Source organism: Typopeltis vanoorti, chromosome 14, assembly GCF_054136105.1.
Source record: "Typopeltis vanoorti isolate ZY-2024b chromosome 14, IOZ_Tvanoo_1.0, whole genome shotgun sequence".
Taxonomy (NCBI): Eukaryota; Metazoa; Arthropoda; class Arachnida; order Uropygi; family Thelyphonidae; genus Typopeltis; species Typopeltis vanoorti.
In genome coordinates, this window is record NC_143562.1 from 32,484,822 (window position 1) to 32,507,634 (window position 22,813).

The window sequence follows — 22,813 nt, forward strand, 5'->3', positions numbered from 1 at the left end:
GTGTCTGTTGACTTCTTTCCAAGCAGAGAGTGTGTGTTTAGCATAGCCGCTCTCCAACTAACAAGTCCTGGGTTCAAATCCTTGTGCAGGCATGCACATAAATATTATATACATATGTAAAAATTTCACATAAATGTTTTGCTTATTATGTTTTTTTTTTACGGTTTTATATATATATATATATATATATATATATATAAATCAGCTAACGCCTTTTTTATTTCCGTATACAGGAGTAGGCGAGGCCATTTAGCCCTATCTACCTTTTGGAGACTGATTGGGCAGTTCAATCTCCCCTGGCACCAATCAGAGATAGATAGCCCAAGGCTATCGCTAATTAAGCGGTACACAGTGAAGAGAGACTGCTCAAATGTGCCGCCATCTCGTGGTCCCTAACCCTAACACAATATATTTAATGTTTGAAATAATGTGGGTTCTACGGTCGATTTTCTTGAGTTTATGGGACGAAAAACCCGAGTTTCCGAGAGGAAAAACCCGCTTGCCCGTGCCAGAGATCGACTAACTCGGGAACCGGTCGAAAAAAGGCTTAGAAAAATTTCCTCTAGTTGCCGACTAGACTCGAAACCAAGTCTTCCTTCATGCAGCCAAGTGCCGTGGTGTGCAAATGCCACATCCACTGAGCTACACAGGCTCTATATATATATTCTTAATGAAAATTTTATTAAATTTTGTTATATGATAAAGTAATCTGATAATTATACTATATACTAAGCATATATACAATATATATGTGTGTTTGCATTTAGTAATACATTATGTACTTAGTATTATCAAAGCCACCATGTGGTTAAGCAGTAGTGATATAAAAGAAACTTAAATGTATTTGTAAGTAATAAACTTGCTTACCATATGTTATAAATCCTTAAGAAGTTACATGAAAATAATGATCTGTGTTTATTATATTATTCTATGCTTGTTTACAGTAGTTCGTATGTCATTATTGCTGTACAACATGCAAGCACTGTAGTAATGGCAGCCACGTTGTCGCTTGAGTTTTACTTTGAATCTCGGTAACGAATGTGCACATTAGTTGTTTTTAGAACAGCTGTTACTGGGTGACAGGAATGCTAGCCAGCAAAGAGTAGACAAGCAAGGAAGGAGAGCTGAAAAGGTCTAATAAACTACTTAGTTAAGTTCTATAATCTTGGGAAAGTTTTTATTTTCATCTTTAATTATTCTCCAAAGATACAGAATTCTTAAGTTAATAACTGTATGTCAGTATAATGTATCAAGCTTTCATAGATTAGTGAGAATATTTTGTGCTTAATGAAAAGCAAGTGATATTCCAAGGAGCAAGATAGAATCTGCAGTGAAGTTCTTTTTATTGGAAATGTAATTGAAATTGCCCAATTAAACATATTCCTTTTATCGATTATTTTTCATGCCTACTTCATAAAATGAAAGATAGATGCATTAAAGAAACTTACTTAAGGAAACGAGAAGACAATATTCAAGTATATTGGTCGAGTGAGTTCTTTAGCTATCTTATTTAAGGAAGTTGAGAGATAAAGTAGACTGAATGAGTGAGTAAAAAATTAAGAGAAAATATATAGAGCAGTGATAAAATAGATGCTGCAAAGAAAATTTCCATATGGCCAAGTGAAATTACAGAACTTTTAGCTGAATGCTGTGTTCATCTCGTTTTGTAAAGTGTGTAATGCTGTCTCTCATTATTGAATTTAACTGTGAGAGTCAGTCAGAGTATGGGAAATTATTGAGCTCATATTGAGTAATTCTTAGAATGGCCATGCAATTTTATGTATGTCTTAAGAAGTTAGAAATTAATTTAGTACTTTTAATTTTGTAAGGAATGTCAGATGTCCTTAGAGAGAGATATATATATATACAGTGAAGTACTAAGAATTTGGTGTATATATATATATATATATGTGTGTAGAAAGTATTTTACCTTGGGTATAATAAATTTTAATTTACCAGGTTTAGAAAAATAGCTTGGTATCTTTAACATATATATATATATATATATATATATATATATGTTTACAGTAAATAGTTTAATTTTTTATATATGTATATCAGAGCTTCATTATTTATACACAACATGTTGAACCTTGAAGTCAGTGCACTATAATAGTCAATTGTGCAGTATAGATAACAATATATCATATATATAATATTTGTCAGTTAGAATGTTTCAGATTCAAATCCATCTGAATATTATCAAGAATTCTTATGGAGGTCTGGGGTGCACCGACCTAAATGTGGGAACAATATTCTAAAGTTGGTCAGATGTGAAAGTTACAAAGTGTTAGGAGTTGACAGGAAAGAAAGTAATGTTTTGAACAGAAAAAGAATACCAAAGCTTTTTAGAGGCTGGGGAGGTTATGTACGTAGTATGTTTGTGCCAGGATAAACTGGATATGACACTCGACCCAAGAAAGAAAGCTAGTCTTGAAAAGAAATTGGAACATTATCAAAGGTAAGAGGGAGTAATGTAGGAATTTTCATGCGAGTAATAAAGCAGGCCTGAGTTTTTTTTTTTATAATCAAAAATTAACTAAATTGTCTTTGCCCCATTTTGACAATATTAAGAAGATCAGTGTGTAAGTCATTGGTTATGGAAGGCTTCTATCATTTGAGTACTACAGGGTTTCTCAAACATGTAAAAGGGATGAAGAGTACTGTCATCACTGACGTAAAAGAGGAAAAGTGTGGGTGCGATTACAGAACCCTGAAATACTCTGGCATTGATAGAGAAATCTGATAGAGCAAGCCATCCACATGACAAGCAATGAAATCACAGAGTGATTGGATTGCAACTTCCTCAGTGGTCATTCATTGAGAGCAATAACATGAATTTCTCCAAATCTTTCCATGACCTTTGTCCAAAGGTGTTGAGATTAGCTAGGTCAGCTGTAAAACGAGAATGGAAAAATCTATGTTGGTGATCACTAATTGATTGACGTCTCCAGGTAACGAAGAAGCTGGTTGTTAATGACCTTCTCCATCACTTTTGAAAGTAATGAGGTAAGATCGATGGGTCGGTAGTTAGATGGCTGACTTTTGTCTCCCTTTTTTGGGTACAGGTTGAATGAAAGCTTACTTTCATGCTGTTGGTTGGATGCTAGCAGAAAGTGATGTCTTATATAGACAATACAGGATGGGGTTAATTCTGAAGCACAAGTTTTGAGCACAACTGAAGGAATACCACTTGGACCAGGAACCTTATTAGTATCAAGGTTAATCAGGTTTTCTTAATGTCCTTCTGAAAGTTTAGAGAAGTGGGCAGTTTGTGGTAGTGTGGGAGGTAATTAGTCTTGTTCATGCAAGAGTTGGAAGCAAAAGCAGATGCCAAGAGTTCTGCCTTTCCTTAGGTGTGAAGTTACCATCAGGATGCAAGAGGGGAACAGGGAAAGGCAGAAGTTACACCCAACAGCCTAATCAAGGGATCAGAAGGCTTGCATGCTGAAATGCAATAAATCTGCCAGGAGGCAAGTTCATTGAATTTCAGCCTATGAAGTCTGCTTTGGAATCATTGATAATGTTTTTTTATGCTTGCTACAGGCTGTTTGTGTAAGCTGAATAAGAAGCTGGAGGTTTTAATTTAAGCTATTGAGCATTGCAGTATGGCCTTGTGCCAAAACTGCTTTTGCATCTTGTACTGACATTACTGACTATGCCATTCAAAATTTGAAACCTGAGAAACTACATTCACTTGCATCAAGGATGTCTTGTACACATGCTCACTTTTATCCTATCCCAGTAACTGTTTTAAAATCCTGACAGTTTCTCTTCCACTATAAATGCTACTCTCAATCTTTTGTATGTGCAATGCAATTATTATGCTAAAAAAGATGATAAAATATTTAATTATCAAAGGAAGAGCCATATGACTTCTTTTCAGTAATTTAAAATAAATAGAAATCAGGGCTATTAAAGATTCAACCTTATTTCAAACCCAGATATGTTGTATTCTGTTAATTGAGCATAGAATGGTTTTGCCCAATTAAGTGGTGTATGTACTTATAAATAAACAATTGGTTTTAATTAAAGCTTAATGTTTGCTATAAAAATAATTTCATTTGTATATGTATTAAACATGCATGTAATTCTTAGCAATTAATGACATTGGGGAACTGATAGAGCATAGCCTATTGAGTTTTTTTATTATTTATTTATTTTATCTTAATTGACTGCAATTGAACAAAAGCAGCACAGGTATTTAGTGCAGATATGATATTGCCTTTCTGCATGAAATAATCCTAATCAGTAATATATTTTCTAGCATCCTGGGTAGTCACTCATTCAAATTTGGGACTGTCATCCTCATCACTTTGTTTTTCTTCTAAAGTCCTCTAGTATTTTACTTTAATTTCCTCCTCAAATTCTTCATTTTCACTATAGTGTTAATGAAGACCGTCAGCAGATGCAAACACTTCATAGTTTCTGGTGTGGTTCATATCTAATGAGACAGTTATTTTCACTGTCACCCAATCTTTTATGTGCATGATTGAATGATTAAAACTATAGTGAGCAAACAGTTTTGAATGGTCTTGTTTATTTCTGACCAACTTTTGCACTGATCTCCTTAGCAATTTAGGTAGGAGCAATGAAGAGATTATTTATTTATTTATTTTTGTAAATAAAAGCATATATTTTGGATATAGTGTGTGTGTGTGTGTGTGTGTGTGTGTGTGTAAAATTGAATGAAAAGTAAAATAAAAAAAAATTTCATAGCTTAGTGTGAGACTGCTACCAGTCTTATTGGAGGGCTGAAGTGGCTTGAAAAAGTTCCATGTTTGGCCTCTAGAGCAGAGTTTCTGTACTATGTAAAAATAAAAACAAAAATGTACAAAAAATATATAAATTTAAAAAAATAAGGGAAAAAAATCCTTAGCCTTGGTATGAATGTACTATAGGTTTACAAATAAACTTTTCATGGGTAGGAGTCCATTAAAAAAAGAGCAAAAAAAAAAAAAATGTCAAGAACCAGTAAAATTTTTCTTGATTTCCATTGTAATTCCATCTCCTAACTCATAAGCCAATTTTTGAAAAATTCAATGTCATTAATGCATTTTTGTTTGCAAGGTACTGAACTGGTAAACTCTTTATTCTTATCCTTTTAAAGCATCAATGCCTGCTCCTTCCTCCAATCACTAACAGCTTTCATTTATCAGTTCCTGACAAATATCTCGTGAACCATCTGATGTAGCATGATAAAATAGCCTGTTTCACCTGTATTGCAGGTGTTATCAGCACTAAATTTTTGAATCAATATTACGTTTTCTTAATATTCCATGTGGTAGAGGTTACTGGTGGCCCAATTAAATGGCAGTGTCCCAAATAAACAAAGCAAATTCTTGTTATATTCTCATTTTGTTTTTGTTCTTCCAGACTTGTCCCAATAAAACAGCTGCTCAAATTGGACCAATTAGCCAAAATTTACTGTTTTAAAAATTTGGCCACAGAGCTTGTGTGAATACAGTTCTCAGTAGCAGAGATGCCATAGCTTGTACTGCTACTTGAACGACATGATTGCTACTCCTGTGTCCATATAGTTGTCTTTTATTAGTGCTTTTGATAAAGGTTTCACTAGCCTGATAGAAGTTTTGAACTGGTTGGTTCTCATCAGTGACTAGAAGGTAAACGAGGGTAAGAGGATAAAAATTTTGGTGACCAAGACCAGACACACTAACCCTCATTGGTCAGTGTGTAATTAGTAATTATGCAATTTGGGCCGAGGATTGTATTCTCATAAGCTCTCAAAGTTTCTATACATATCTGGCTTTGATTGGATCTTTAATGTCCCCTGTTTCTATTAAAAAATTTAATGCTAGCCATGTTTCTGATTAAATTTGCTTTAAAATTATATTTAAATATCCTACCAATCAGTTAACCACTCAATACTTTTATTCCAAATTTGACATCTCTGGTCTTGGTCACCAAGTAATAGCCAGCAGCTTGTAGACTCATCACTAAATTTTTATTTTGCTTTTCATTCAATTATACAGGTAGTTTCCACCTTTACGAATTAATTATTTCCTGGCAACCATTCGTAAAGCAGGGAATTGTTTGCCTTAGAAATAATACTATGAGTGAGAGTTTGTAAGAAGGAATATATAAAATATAAAATTGAATATTAAATGATAAGAAAATATTTTACTGTCCAAAAATTTAAATATTTCAAAAAATAACAGAAGAAAAATTTTAAATTATAAAAGATTCTTTGAAGGAAAAAAAATTAGCTTATTTCTATGTCACTGGGTGAATCGGCAGCCATCAAGGTAGTAGATATATTAGGAGGCTTCAGTGTATCTTTATTTTTTTCAAAGAAGGCCTCAAGTGTCATCTGCTTCATTGACTTTCGCTTCATTTCATGGAAAAATTTACTAAATCATTCAATTTCTGAATCTTGTGATTCCAAAGATTGCTTGAGCTTTTTTAAATGTTTCAATGCTTCTTCTAGGCCTTTTAAATTGAAAAACTGAGTTTTTCATATTGGAGATTCATATTCATTATCTTCTTTGTCTTTTTCTTGTTCCTCTAATTCATGGAGATCATTGGGTGAGAGTTCCATAGTGTGAGAATGAAGCAGCTCATTGAGTTTCAGAATTCACAATCTTTGTTGGGTCTTCAAAGCTTTCGAAATTATCATTAAACCAAGGACAGAGAGTCTGCTGTACTCTTTTCATAGTTTTTTTTGAAACTTTATGCCAGTCACTCTGCATTATCCAAATTGCATCTAAAATGTTGAATCTCTTCCAAAACTCTTTGATAGAAAAATTTCCATCTTTATCAGTTATTTCTATTAACATTTCAAAAGTCTCTTTGAGATAATGTGCTTTAAACATCGCAATCAATCCCTGATCCATTGGTTGTAAAAGAGAAGTTGTATTTGGAGGTAAAAAGACTATTTTTACATTAGGGCAAATGTAAACTACTGATGAGGGATGGCTAGGTACATTGTCAATTATCAGAAGCACTTTAAATGGAATTTTTTTCTCACAATAAAGTTTCACTTAAGGAACAAAGTGATGCATAAGCCAATATTTGAATAGGGAACCCACGAGCCAAGCCTTCTTATTTGCCTTCCATATTACTTGGATTTTCTGATCAGTGCACAAATAAGGGTTTTAATTTGTAATCACTAGCAGCATTTCCTTCTAATAGCAGATGGGATGCAGCCTTTTGATGCTTTAAAACCTGGCATTGAGGATTCTTCCTTTGCGTGCAAGTTCTTACAGGCATCCATTTCCAAAAAAAGACCCATCTTAAAGAGAAAATAAAGAAGATTGCAAAAGAAGAAATTGGATATGTAAGAGCTAAAAGAATAAAAAAAAAAAAAAAACCTTGGATAACTAATGAGATGATTTCTCTAATGGAAGAAAGAAGAAAATGGAAAGATAAAGACACCCCAGAAGGGAAAATACACACACACTGAATAGAACCCTGAATGACAAATTGAGAATGGAAGAAGAAAGAAGTAGAGAAGATTGGCTTAAAAAACAATGTGAAGAAATGGAAAATTATGAGAGAGTGGAAATGAATGATCTTTTGTACGAAAAAGCAAGAAGCATGAATCACAAGAGAAATGGAATTCGAGCTAGAGGCATAGAAAATAAGAATGGAAAAATTGTAACTGAAGAAGATAAAATCCTAATGAGATGGAAAGAATACATTGTAGATCTATATGAAAGGAAAACAGACTAAATGAGTTGCCATTAGAAGATATAAAGAAGGTAAATGAAGATGATCTAGGCCCAGGAATTTCGAAGACAGAAGTAGAAATGGCCATTAAAGAACTAAAATGCGGAAAAGCAGAAGGATAGATGAAATACCTGCAGAATTCCTGAAACAACTTCATAAGAAAGGAACTGAAGAAATAACCAAAGTGATAAATTTAATTTATAACCAAGGAGAAAATACAAAAGGATGGTACAACATGACAAAATTTCATGCCAGCTGGGACGTTGCCAGGTTAAACAAGACCCCCATTGTTTTCGCCAGGGAACCAGGGCGAACAGCGAAAAGTCAGCTACTGGAACAAATCAGAAAACACACCCTAACTTAACATCACCAGAGTTAAAGATTGGTACTATCAACATAAGAAGCCTGAATGGCAAAGAAATGGAGCAAGCTGAATGAATTAGATAAGTACTAGATCGACATAATAGGGGTGATTGAAACAAAAAAGACAAAAACTGGTGAGAGCTTTCTGAGCAATAAATACAAAATGTTATATTCAGGCAAAGGAAAAGAAGGAGAGTAGCCATAGTAGTCAATACAAAATATGAGGCTCACCTTCTTGAAAGACAGGCAGTGTCAAGTAGAGTGATGTGGGCAAATATCAGAATGGGGAACTGGACAATGAGACTTATTTGTGCTTATGGCCCCACAGAAGGTTCTACTAAGGTAGAAGTTGAGGAATTTTTTGAGGCTTTAGAAAAAGCAACTGACACAATGAAAAAGGAAAAGTTGGTCCTTGTTGGGGATCTAAATGGTAGAGTAGGAAATGATTGTGAGACATACAAAAAATGTTTTGGGAAAATTTGGAGAAAAGAGCAAAGCTAATAATAATGGGAAATACCTGTTTGATTTCTGCTCAGGTCATGGACTGGTTATTACTAACACCATGTTCCAACATAAAAATGTGCACAAATTCACATGGAGAGAAGAGGCAAGGAATAAGAAAAGTCTCATTGACTATGTTATTGTTGATAGTGATGTTTTCTCCCTGGTGCAGGACACCAGAGTGTACAGAGGATTTGAAATTGGAAGTGATCACTATTTAGTCTTGAGCAGGATAAAATTGAATTTCATATTGAAAAGAATAACATGTAAAAAAGTTTTAAAGCAAATAAAAGTTGAGCAGCTCTCAGATGTGAACTGTAGACTAAAATACACAAAGATTATTGAAAACAAAATGAAAGCGTTCAAGATCAGGAACCAAATCTTGGAGATTCAGTGGCAAACTCTAAAGGAAACATTGATTTATTCTGCCAGAGAGGCATGTGGTGAGGTTGTGTGCAAGGATAAAAAAATCAGAACTCCCTGGTGGACACAGGAAGTTAAAGAGGCAGTGAAGGAAAAGAAGAAAGCATATCAAAAGTTCCTGGCAAATAAGTCAGCTTGTGCTCTTAGTGAATTATTATTATTACGGGTGACTCCAGGGTGGCCCTAAACATCATGTCCACACAACTATACGACATTCTCACAGTATGTATCATACCTTGCCTTGAACTCACTGTCATAGCACCCACAACAGACGCTGGCAGCTTATTCCACTCATTTACCACTCTAAAAGTAAAAAACCCAGCTCTAACAGCCTTGCTAACCACACTCTTGCCCAGCTTCCATAGATGTCCTCTAGTTCTCTCAGTACCAGTCCTGATCTCTAAAATATCCTCTGAATTAATCCTATAGAAACCCTTTTGAATATCTCAATCATATCTCCCCTTTTCCGCCTATCAACCAATTTCTGCAACCCAAACAAATCTTCAACCTGTTCTCATAAGGTTCATTCCATAGACCTGCTATCATCTTGGTCACTTGCCTCTGGATCCTCTCCACCTCCTCCCCATCAAGAAGAAACCTAGGTGTCCAAATCTGAGCACAGTAGTCGAGATGAGGTCTTATCAAGGCTCGGTACAGAGAAACAATAACTTGCTTGTCTCTGCTTGTCAAAGTCTCAAGTAGAATACAGAGACAACTGTAAGAAAGCTAAACACTGTGTAAAACTAGCTAAGCAAAAGTCATGGGAGGACTTTGGCAAGAACATAAAAATAAATATCAAGAAGGTGGCAAAATATTCTGGAGGTTGTTGAAGAAGCTTAGAAATGGAGGAAAGAGTGCTGTTAAAGGAGTTAGAGATGATAAAGGTTACACGAAAACAGGAGAAAAAGATATCCTTGAAGTATGGAGTAATTACTTTGAAAACTTCTAAATGAAACGAGCAGTGAGGACAGCACAGTGGTAAAAAACACTGACCAGGCATGCAGTTAGGAATACATATCCATGCTTGAAGTAGAAAAAGCCATCAAAGGCTTGAAATGTGGAAAGGCAGCAGGAGTAGATGATATTTGACCAGAAATGCTGAAGTATGATGGTATAAAAGTCTTAAAGTGGCTGCACTGCATAGTTCAGAATGCCTGGACAGAGGGACAATTCCCGATGATTGGAGTAGAGCTCTCATAGTACCCATTTATAAAAAGGGAAATAAAACTGAATGTGAGAATTACAGAGGTATTTCCCTACTGAGTGTTCCTGGCAAGATCTATGCAAGTATACTTGAGAAACGGTTGAGAAGAATTGTGGAAGAAAAGCTTGGTGAAGAACAAGCTGGATTCAGGTAAAATAGAGGCTATCTTATCAGATCTTCACTTTATGACAAATTGTGGAGAAATCATGGGAATATAACAAAGCTCTGTATTTTAGTTTTGTCGATTTGGAAAAGGCATATGACAAGGTGCCGAGAGAGAAGCTATTCAAAACGCTACAGTTATATGGTGTCAATGGGGCATTATATCAAGCAATACTTAGTCTTTGAGTTGCAAGTCAGCAGTTAGAATTGAAGGAAGTACAGGAAGATGGTTTAATGTTAAATCTGGTGTGAGACAGGGATGTACATTATCCCCTCTGTTATTCATTATCTACATGGATCACATTATGAAGGAAAGTGGTATTAAACATGATATCAAAATTGGAGATGTTAATGTCAGCCAGCTCTTTGCTTTATGCTGACGATGTTATACTTCTAAATAAATCCTCTGCAAGATTCTCTGACTAAATTGAATAGCTGTTGTAATAGATATGGTATGAAGGTCAGCAATAAAAAGACAAAGACAATGAAAATAGGCAGAATCATTGAAAATGTCAACTGTGTTGTCAATGGAGAACCTGTGGAACAAGTAAAACATATCAGCTACTGAGGCACGATTTTTAGCGAAGATGGTAAATGAAATATAGAAATAGACAGCAGAATCAGCAAAGCTGGTATGGTGGGAAGTCAATTGAATAAATTCATATGGAATAAGAGAGAAATTAGTCGGAACACTAAATTAGCTGTATACAAGACATTGTTCAAACTAGTTTTAACTTATGGATCTGAGAGCTGGGTCAGAAGTAAAACACTTGACCAAAGTCTAGAGACCGCAGATATGAGAGTCCTGAGAAAGATTATAGGCATGAACAGATGGCATCAATGGCAAGATCATATTAAAAACGGGGATATTAAAAAAGAACTTGACATTGTCAGCATCCAGGAATCCGTTAGCAGAGTTAATCTCAGGTGGTATGGTCACTTAAACAGAATTGGCGAGGGAAGATTAGCAAATCAAGTGTTCTCTGCCAGGTTGGCAGGAAAATGACCCATAGGAAGACCAAGAAATAGGTGGATTGATACGGTAAGAAGTGCCTTAGACGATTGAAATGTAAGATCTGATAATGTTGGAGTCTTGACAAGTAACAGACTGATTTGGAGGAAAATTGTGGATAGGAAGTTAATAATGATGTAAATTTTGCATCTAGTACTATCATATCCTGTACATCCCTTGAGGGCACATGGCAGGAATTTGATGATGATGATGACAAAGGAGAATTACCAAAAGATTTTGATCTTAATATTTATACCTATACCAAAGAAAAGTGATGCAGTGAACTGCAAGGATTTTAGAACAATAAGCCTCATTTCCTATACATCAAGAATACTTATGAGAATCCTAACGTGGAAAATTGCATCTAAGGTGGAAGAATTTCTTGGAGAAGATCAGTTTGGTTTCAGGAAGGATAGCGGAACAAGAGATGCAATTGGACTGTTAAGAATAATAAGTGAAAGACGCCTGGAAGTGAATAAAGAAGTTAATATCTGTTATATAGATTTTGAAAAACTTTTGACTTTGCAAAATGGGATAAGATGGTGGAAGTAATGGAAAAGATTGGTATAGATTGGAAAGATAGAAGGCTAATTATTTCACTATATATGGGACAAACTGTCATGGTGAGAGACATGTATGGTAGAATAGAACCAAGGTATCATTGGATGAGGAGTAAGACAAGGCTGTTCTCTGTTTGCTGATTTTTTTTTTTAACATGTATTCCGAAGCAATATTAAAAATCGCACTGGAGAATTCAGAAGAAGGAATAAAGATTTGAGGTAGGCAGATATTGCAATATGGTATGCATATGACAAGACATTATAATCAAATACCGAAACAGGACTACAACATCTGTTGAACAGATTACTGGAATCCTGTAATCTGTTCAACAGATTACAGAGTACATGCTGAATGGAGACATAAGGAAAACAAAGGTAATGAAAATAGCAAGGAAAGAGGCAAATATGGATATCAGAATAAATGGGGGAAATTTGGATCAAGTCAAGACATTTAAATATCTAGGAAGTGTGATTAGCAGTGATGGAAGATGTAAAAATGACATAAAAGCAAGAACAGCGATGGGAATAGATGCCTTTAACAGAAATGGAATTTATTCGGAAGTAAAATGGACAGAAACCTAAAGAAAAGACTAATAAAATGTTGTTTGTGGAGTGTTGCCCTCTATGCAGCTGAAACTTGGACAGTGAAGAAAGATGAAATTAAGATTTTGGAAAGCTTTGATATGTGGATTTGTGGAGAAGGATGGAAAAAATCAAATGAACAGATAAAATGACTGATGAAGAGGTCTTATAAAGAGTATAAGAAGAAAGAAGTCTGTTAAAGAGGATAAAAAGAAGAAAGGGATACTGGATCAGACTTATTCTAAGAGGAAATGGAATCATCAGAGACAAAGGAAAAATAGACAGAAAAAGACCCAGAAGAAGAGTAAGGAAAGCAATGCTAGGTGACATGCTGAATGGAGACAGGTACACAATCTTGAAAGAGAAGAGAGTGGAAAGAAAGTATTTGCTACTAAGAGGAGAACCTGCTCGATTGCATAAAGAAGAAGATATTAAGGCACTGTACCATACTGATTTATTGTTATCTACAGCATTTGCTTTAATTTAGTTATTTCTGAGTATTGCTTATGAATAAACCTAATATTGCCTTCACTGTTTTCTTTGTACTTTTTTACAATCAGCAGACTCCTCACATATGTCATAAAATGTCCATTTAGAGAATTGAACTTCATTCAGATAAATGAAGAGCTTGATTACAAAGTGGCAAAATTCTGAAATATATAATTTTTTTTCCCCCCGCTATTATGTTGGTGTTGGTACGGAAAGATGTACAGGATGTGTCAGTAAGAATCTTTAAACCTTAGGTATGATTCCTTGAAATATGACTTGAAATGACCATTTCGCTCTTCTCCCATCAACATGAGTTCAGTGGGTGGAAATATGGGGTCATTTCAGCTTCTAGTTAATGTAGTTCATGGTCTTTCATTCTTGGGGAGGAAAAACACCTTAACTTTTTTGCAAAATATATTTCCATAGCAATTGAACTCTACTGCACCATGGCTATGGAATTTTTTTTTTCTCTAACAACTTTCAGATTATCTGAACCCACTCCACAGATCTCCTGACTTTAATCATTAAACTATTATCTGTGACATCACATTAAATTATGTATGTCCAGAGGGTTAGGTGCTGCAAACTACATTCAAAATAACCAATCACTAGAAAAGAATACATGCTATGATTATTATAATAGCACATAACTTTATCAACACACAAAACAGACATTTTAAGCAGTTATTAGTTTTGTTTGTATGTTTTATTCCTTAAAAATTGATTTTCCAACTTATGTAAAATTAGTTGTAAAATTAATTTAAGGAGAGAAAAAGTTTGATGGCAGATTGGTGGGAATCAACTTGGTCAATGTATCATTGAACAGATATTTGTTAACCAATTACTTATATAAAATTTGGGGGAGGTTTAGAATCTTAATGTTCTGTCTGTGTATGCTTTAGTATATTAGCAGAGCTAAGAGTGTTTTATTAGAATTTTGTTCCCCACTACTAATTACTAAATTTATCCTACGTTTTCCACCAAAGGTCAACAAAGATCTCGTATGCTTGCTACGCTTTTCAAAGATGAGAGATGTCAGCAGCTCCCTGCATATGGAATTCTGGAAAAAATGTAAGAAAGTTTTAACTATCAAAAACACACTAGTAAGATATAAATGTGAGAGGTGTACGAAAAGTAATGAGCATAGTATACTAAATACGAGAAGGGGCTGGGAAGTTCTGATAAACACCTAGAACAGAAATGATATTAAAGCAACTGTATAACCAAAAGAAAGAAATATACCTTAAAACCCTTCTATCCCTAATTCCCATGTTTCATCAAATTGCAATAATTTTTCTTTTAGGATATACAGGCAGCCCTCGGTTTATGCCTCAGTTCTGTTCCTGAAAAAATGGGTGTAAACCGAACCCAATTTTAATGGGAGGTATGAAGTTATGTTCCGCGCAGTCAAAAAATGTGCACATGAAGTATGTGTAACATTATTATATTTAAAGCTTTGATAATACATACATATATTTTTGTTAAAATAAAATTATTAACAACGAAAACAAAACAAAATTATATACAAAAAATATGAAACTTTGAAAAAAGATATTACATATTTCTATGTTGAAGTTCCTGGTTTCAGATCACCTGCATTTTTTTTTTAAAAAGTATCCAGTGTTAACTGCCTAGATTTTTTTTTCTTTCTTTAAGGAGTTCAGTGTAAGGTCGAATAGATGCGATTACACTCCTTTTTACTTTCACACTCCGTTCCCAATTGTAGTCCATTTCGCAGAGTTCATCAGTCAATGTCTCTATGCTTGCAAGGATATGCTGTAAATCGGCTGTTTTCATATCTCTCAGAGGACCTTCTTCGTATTCTTTCTCCTCCTCTGGATGTTGACTTAATTGTTCGGCTAATTCTTTTAAGTCTTCATTGGAAAGCGGTTTATCATTGCTCTCTAAGACTTCTGTCACATCTTCAGCTGTAATATCGTACAATTCCACCTCTCGCGCAAGCTTGGTAACATCTTCAATAACATTTCCTCTTGCTCTAATTCCTCGAAGTTGTGCATAAATGCTGGAAGAAATTTTCGCCATGCTCCTTTTAAACACTTTACTGACACTTCGTTCCAAGCTGCCTCGATGTTGTTAATGCCCTTCAAAATATCGAATGGACTCTTACCATTTCCATAAATGTTATATGGAGGTAATAGGCTTTGAAGATTGATATAATCCCCTGATCCATTGGTTGCAAAAGCAATGTTGTGTTTGGGGGCATGTAAACAACCTTAACATCCAACGGTGTTCTTACTTCAGCAAGGTTTTGAGGATGTCCATGGGCGTTATCCAAGAGAAGCAATGCCTTGGCTGGCAAATCATTTTCTTTACAGAAGCGAAGCACGGTAGAACAAAAATAATTTGTGTACCAATCTATAAAAACGTCTTGTGTAACCCAAGCTTTCTTGTTCCATTTCCAATAGACTGGCAGCATGACTTTTAGACCATTGAAGGTACGTGGTGTCTGTGAATGGTACATCAACATTGGTTTAAGCTTCAAAGTTCTGGAGACATTTGCATCCACCAAAAGCGTAAGTCTATCTTTTGCAGCTTTAAAACCTGGAGCGGAACGTTCACAGGAAATGAAGGCGTGCAATGGCAATTTTTTCCAGTAGAGCCCAGTCTCATCAACATTAAAAATGAGATCAGGAGAATAACTTCCTTGTTCTACACAGTCTTGAAATTCTTTAGGAAAAGCAGCTGCTGCCACAACATCTGCACTTGCCGCCTCACCACATAATTTGACACTGTGGCTCTTACTTTGAGACTTAAATCTCATGAACCAACCTTTGCTTCCTAAAAATGTTTCTTCGCCTCTGTCTGTCTTTTCAAGATCCTCAAAAATTGTTTTTGCTTTCTCAGTTATAACAGCCTGCATCAGAGGAATGTTTTTCTGATTCAAGTCATCCACTCATGATAATAATTTTTTCATGAAGTTTACTCCCGCTATAACATACATGTTTTGCATTTATTGCTGCCGTAGATTGTTGCGCAGACTATTTTATTCTATCTGCATTTTTCATAATTGTAGTAGCAGTCAATGGAGATAAGTTCATACTTCTACAGACATTAGCACGTGTCTGCCCGTCTTCCATTCTTTGAATCACCTCCATCTTCTTTTCAAGTGTGATTGATTTCTGCGCCTTCTTAACACCAAGTTCTGCTAATTTTTCTGCACTTCTATTATCAGGCATGGTATGTAATTATGTACTTTAACAATTTAAATACGTATGTATGTAAAAAAAAGTAAATAGAACAATTAGGAACAATAGAACAATTAGAACAATTTCAACATTAAAACTATTGATACATATGCATCTTAGTAGCTCGGTAAACACTCAAACTACCTGCTTGCATCGTTTCTCAGTCAGCCACACTACAGTAAGAAAGCACATGCAGGCAACTGGCACCATTGTGAATCGGCGTAAATTGAACCGCTGTAAAACCGAGGGCTGCCTATATAAGAAGAAGACATAAAATTAATTCATTTTTGTTCTAGGAATTTATTGAAATTTTCCAGACTCCCATATATAATGGTAGTAATATCTGCTTGCACAACGAAATACAATTCCAACACATCCATATCAAATTCCCACAAATTAGCATGGGAAAATTGCTACATTAATATGTCATAGTGATGTTATTTAATTTCTAGAAAAATAGTCTAGAAAAAATAACTCTGAGCAGTGTTTAAGTGGGCGACACATTATAAAGATGAAAATGCTGAGGTTAACATCCCATCCCCAATTTTGATATCAGATTTAATGCCACATTCTTTCATCCATATAGATGATGAATAACAGTGGATGTTGTGTGCATTATCGTCTCTAATTTCAAAGTTTCAAACCTAGTTTCAAACCAATCTTCTCATACTTCCTTTGATTTTAACTGGTAACCTACAAACTTCAATACAGGTTTATATATGAATAAAATAATTAATTTCAATAGTAACGTATTCACCTCTCAACAATATCTACGAAATGATTCACTTTTTTTTATTTTATTTATTTTTATTAATATCATAAGGACTTAAAAATCGCACTGTGATAGAAGTCTGTTCTAGTACCATGCAACTATTTATGCATGGCATCTTGAACTGTCTCATCATTCTTATATTGCTGATTCCTCACATGATCTCGGAAGGGTCCAAATGGTATGCAGTTCAAATTTGGAGTGAGAATGAATGAGCAATTCCCACCTGTTCTTTTCAGTTGTTTCCAATATTACACACACAATATGAGGTCATGCCTCATCATGTTAGAGGGTGGTACTTCTCTTCATTGGGAATTTTCACAAGGTGCATGTACAGTTTGAGCATCTGAGAGTAATGAGCAAAGCTGGTGGTTTTCTTTTTTAAAAGGAGAAAAAAAATCAAAATAAATAGATGATGATGTCATTTCTTATGACATCATCATCCTAAGGTACTATTTTAGCTGTCTTCTTGTTTGCAGAATTGACAAATGCCATTCCATGCTTATTAACTTTTTCTGGAGTGAAGTAGTAAGCCAACTCTCATCATGTGACTATGATCAGAAGAATTCATACCCTTGCAATATGCTGTATGTCGCATGCAATGACATATTTATACATGTCCTTTTGTGCCCATCCATTAGCCAGTGGAAAACCAAATGGGAGTACACTTTCCCATATCCCATGTTCATTATCATCTCTCCTGTACAGAAATAAAAGTGGGTGAGCCAATCTTATAAGGTAACAGATTTTTCTCCCTCCCTTAGTTTTTCATCCTACAAGGCAAATCAGCCAGAAGAATATATGTAGTTAACAAAACATAGTGTACTGGCCTCACTTTTTAGTTGCTTGAGCTCTAATTCCAATAAACTCTTCTGCATTCACTATGTTAAGGTGGGTTGTAATTTCTCTTACTGGATTCAGCAGTTCCTTGATCAGTGTCAGATTTCACACACTACATTCCAGTGGACTAGTTGGTCAACTACCAAGAGCTATCAGCTACTGCTATTTCTTTCCTTTTTAACTCTGTAAAAATCCCAAATTATTCAACCTTAGAATAATTTTCTCTTATTTTGATAGCACACCAGAAATCCTCCCAAAAAAATTAAAAATTTTGATACTATCCTGAGTTTAAATTATTTCTCTCTCCCTCATTCACTATTTTCATAGAAAATCTTCCTATTTAAATGCTTCTGCAGGTATTTACATGGGACATGAACACTTTTAATTAAACTGGTAGTTATACCTATATAGTTACAAATTTGTAAAACTTCATTTCTTATGTCAGGTGTACCGAATATTGCATCTATGCTTATTGATGCCGATTCCAGTTGTCAACTAATGCTCAGTGGGGAAGATTACAAGTGCACAAAATCTTATAAACTTCTGAATGTGAAGGGTTTAGATGAGCTAAGTGAGGGATTTTAATAGTATTGAAAATGCTTTTTAGTTTTTATTTCTGTAATGCACTGTTTTTTTTTTTTTTTTTTTTTAAATCCTTGTAAAATAAGAGATGAGTATTCAGTTGAGTGAATACAGTAAATGTTGGTATCCTCAGACAGTCATTTGTAATGAATGATCTGAGAAAGGTATCCAAATTTTGCTGGAGGTTGTTTCTATGGAAGACTTAGCTCTAGCTCATTTGCTTCCGAGAGAGAATGCTATGATTAGTCTAATATAGTAGTTGTGCATTAGTTTTCTGTAATCCATTGAAAGACAAATTGCATATCAGAATATACAATTAGATATAGCAATGTCGAGTTAATTTCTGTTTGCAATGTAAATTATATTCAACTATGTTGACTGTTTAGAAGACTTATCATTCCCACCAGAGGCAGCAAAGCCTAACAGATAAATGCTTGGTCAAGAGCATCGTCATGATTGTAGTCCCAGGAGAACACCCCCCATGGAGAGGGTAACTTCACAGAACTGAGGTAGATGAAATGAAAGATGACCAAAATCATCTAGCCTGGATACTGGGCAGCTGCTTCCTGTTTTGCTGAGTAATTCTATCAATATCTATAGAAGAGACAATGTGGAACTGGCTGCTTACAAGCCAGTGGGCTGAATAAAATCTGTTAGAGAGAGAGAGGGGAGTTGTTAATCAACTGAACTGCTTTCTTCTGAATAGCATCAAGAATTATTAGAGAGGTTCTAGGTACACCACTCCAAATGTTGTTGGAAGTTTTTCCACTTGGTTATATAATAAATTAAAGATACCAAGAAATTATATACTTGGTGTAATTCTTTATCCAAGTGTAAGCAAACTCCAGTCTTGAAGTATTTTCAGGACTGGGGCAACTCATATATGGAAGCTAATGACTTTATATCACTTTCCTTAGTATCCCATAATGCAAAGCACGTCCTTACAGGTGTGTATAATGCTATGCATTATGGGATGGATCACTACCCAGACCAGTTTTGACCTTTATTGAGTTCTCATCAGTGGAAGCCAGACCCAGAGGTGATACTAAGGTTGAAGTAATGCCAAAGTCATATTTTCATATACGAGTAGCCAAAAGATGCCACACCTTATTATTAAAATACTCTATATTAGAGATAGTTACCCAAGTCCTGAAAATATTTCAGGTGCAAACTTTGTTTGCTTACACTTGGATAAAGGATTAAACCAAGTATACAATTTCTTGGTATCTCTAATCTAGAATATTTTAATAATAAGGCATGACATCTTTTGGCTACTCATATATAAAAATATGACTTTGGTATTACTTCAATGTTACTGTCACTTCTGGGTCGTCACTCATTGCATAATGCATAGCATTATGCATACCTGTAAGGATATGTGTTTTCCATTATGGGATACTAAGGCAAGTGATGTGAAGTCATTAGCTTCTATATGTGAGTTGTCCCAGTCCTGAAAATACTTCAGTAAAGATACCAAGTATGTAATTTCTTGGTATCTTTAATTTATATGACCCCAAATGTGAGTAGCACTCAAAGACTGGGTGGACTCAGGACTCTCACAGAGTACACAATTGGACAGATAAAAAGTGATCTCTTGAGGAAAAGGAGGACACCAAGTTTCTGGATGCTATAGAAGTGATATGTTTATGCCAGGAAAGGCTAGCAATAAGAGTCAGTCCGAGAAGAAAGATCTGAGTTGACCATTGTTTATGGTAAAGGAGAGAAAAACCAAGACATTTTTTGCAAGAAAAAAAGACAAAATTCCATTTTGGAATCATTGAAAGTAAGCTAGGTTGCTATCACTACATTGCAGAATGGTGTGGAGATCAGTGTCAAGATACTTATTGTTGATTTTGAAGCTTGAAATGTTTGAGCACTTTGTTTTGTCATATGACTAGGATGAATAGAGAGTGCTATCATCAGCAAAACTAAACATGGTTTGAGGTCAGGGAGAACAGATCATTTATGTATTGATAGGTAAAATAGGACCCCTGAAGAACCCCTTAATAGGAATTTCCTATTAACCTTTGCATTAATAAGCAAATCTGAAGAGAGAACAAAATTACACATGGTGAATGACTACAGAGAAAACTGGCAATCCAGTTGCAAAGGACCATAAGATTTTAGTTTGTTGAGAAGCCCTCAATATTAAACCCTATCAAATGCAATTGCACAGATTTCTCCAAACCTTTCCATAGTATGCCTCCAGAGGTGGGTGATATAGGTATTAGGGAGATCTGTTGTAGATCTTGATTGACGAAATCTATTGGTGGTTACTGATTAGTTGACAGTTCTCCAGGTATCAAAGAAGTTGACTGTTAATGAGCAACAGTGTGAATTAGCTGTATATAAGCTTGCATCCATGCTGTAGGGTGGATGTGAGCAAAATTTAATATAGTGTACAATGAGAACAATGATGCCAGGAGATTAGCTTTATATTTAGATGATCTTGCAGTGCCACCATTGTAGTGATAAAGAGGTGGAAGCACAGATGAACAAAAGTTGCACCCAACAGTTTTTGCGAGGGACAAGAAGGCATGACAACCATTTGCACAGTTGGTGAGTTTTCCACATTTACTTTTTTCAGAAACAGACTTAACCATGTTACTGATGGGCTTGCATACATTGCAGATCTCATTTTGGGCTGTGAATGTTAGCTAAAGTTTTTTTTTTTTTCCTCAAGCTACTTATAAGTTGTTTTCTTTTCTTGGACAACCCTGGGCACAGTTTTTGGAAAACCGTGGCTTGGGTAATAGGAATGGAATTTTTAACAGTGAGAAATGAAGGCATTCATTCCAACATGGATAACATCTTCAACAAGATGAGTATCTGGAGAATGGAAACAGTAATCTGACTACTGTTTCTATTCTCCTCCCAGAAAGCAGGTGTGAAAACTTGGAGATCTTCCCACTTGGCATTGTTGTAGTGCTAAAGTATGCAAAGTTGTAATTGGCTTAGAGGAGAGATGAAACTTGTATGAAATTATGAACTGAGTGGCCACCTCAGCAGTATACCAAGAATTCATTTTACACAAATTATGAATTCTACAACTGTTTTATAAATAATTATTTTAATTTCCCGACGTTTCGGCCTTCACATTAAGGTCATCATCTGGAATACACACACACATATATATACAGAGACAAACTGAATTACATTTCACATTGTATGCTGAAGAGACAATGATTTGATCAACAGTTATTTTACTGGCCTGACCTCTAGTGAAAATAAAAATATTACAATAAATAAATGAAATAAAATAAATTAACTACATCAAAGCTGGACTCTTTTATTAATGAAAATTATGGACTCTACAACACGGTTGTAGAGTCCATAATATGTGTAAAATGAATGCTGATCACCATGTAACACTAAAGGAAAGTATGCTTAGAAGGAGAACTGGTTAAGAAAAGATCCAGTGTATTAGTGGAGAAATTCTGGTTGGAAAAGGAGCAGTACAAATACCTCTACTTCTCTTCCAGCTTGGTCAGTGGAATTGGAAAAAGGAAGGAAGTTAGAGTGGTGGACATTACAGTTACCAAAGAAGATTGTCACTTTTAAGGAATTTGGATTTCAGAAATCAAACTTCTGGAATAAGAAGTCAGAGCTTAGAAACATTTTCATCATTGGGACAGCAGATGGATGCATAAGGAGATAAGAAAAATCTTAACCCACAGATTATCCTAAACAGGGATTTCAAGACGAGATGACCACTGACAAGGAATATCAGATTGCAAAAAAGCACAGGTACCATCCTTGCAGAAAGAATCATACTAGATGTGTGGTTTGGACATTTAAGATGGCCGTGGTTGTTGTGGCAGAGATTTGGAGTTTGTTCAATGTTCGGTTTAGATGTCTGCAGATGATATTGTACGTCAATTAGGTTGGTGTTTCTACCACAACTGTTGATAAAGTGAATGGGGGGAAAATATTTGGTAAGTTTTTTAAGATCTTTAGATCAAAGGAAGATTTTTTTTCTATTATTATTTTAACAGTAGTGGCCATATTTATTTAAGTTTACTGCCATGTTAATATTTCAAAGGAGAAGAGAGAAAAAGAGCTGGGGAACATATGGGAAATGATAATCTTAGACATTCCACCCATATAAAGCACCTTACCTCAATGCCATATTGTGACTTTGACAGCCTCTCATTTAGTATTACATGGCATCCCTTTATACATGACCTGGCAGTGAGATTATGGATGAACTGATCAAGCCTCCTAAAGTCATTACCATCCAGTTTGGTGTCATAGACTGTCTGGCAGCCAACCTGTGTAATGACTTCATTTCTGTATTCTCAAAGATGGAGAAGGTTCTGGATCTCTACAGTAATGTTTGGCATGCCCTTGATGGGTATCAGCAGGACTTGGAAAATGTGCTTGTTTTTGATCATCCATGATAATGGAAATATTTAATTGACTAGTAAAAGA

At 35.1% G+C, this 22,813-nt stretch overlaps 1 protein-coding gene across 2 annotated transcripts in view; it reads left to right on the plus strand.

The window, feature by feature from the left end:
- Nucleotides 1–22,813, plus strand: part of CSN4 (COP9 signalosome subunit 4) — a 253,522-nt gene that overhangs the window by 155,847 nt on the left and 74,862 nt on the right. For both annotated transcript variants that reach the window (XM_090404172.1, XM_090404173.1), the window contains exon 7: nt 13,972–14,056. In XM_090404172.1, the coding sequence (XP_090260298.1) occupies nt 13,972–14,056 (85 nt within the window). The remainder of the gene's footprint in view (nt 1–13,971; nt 14,057–22,813) is intronic.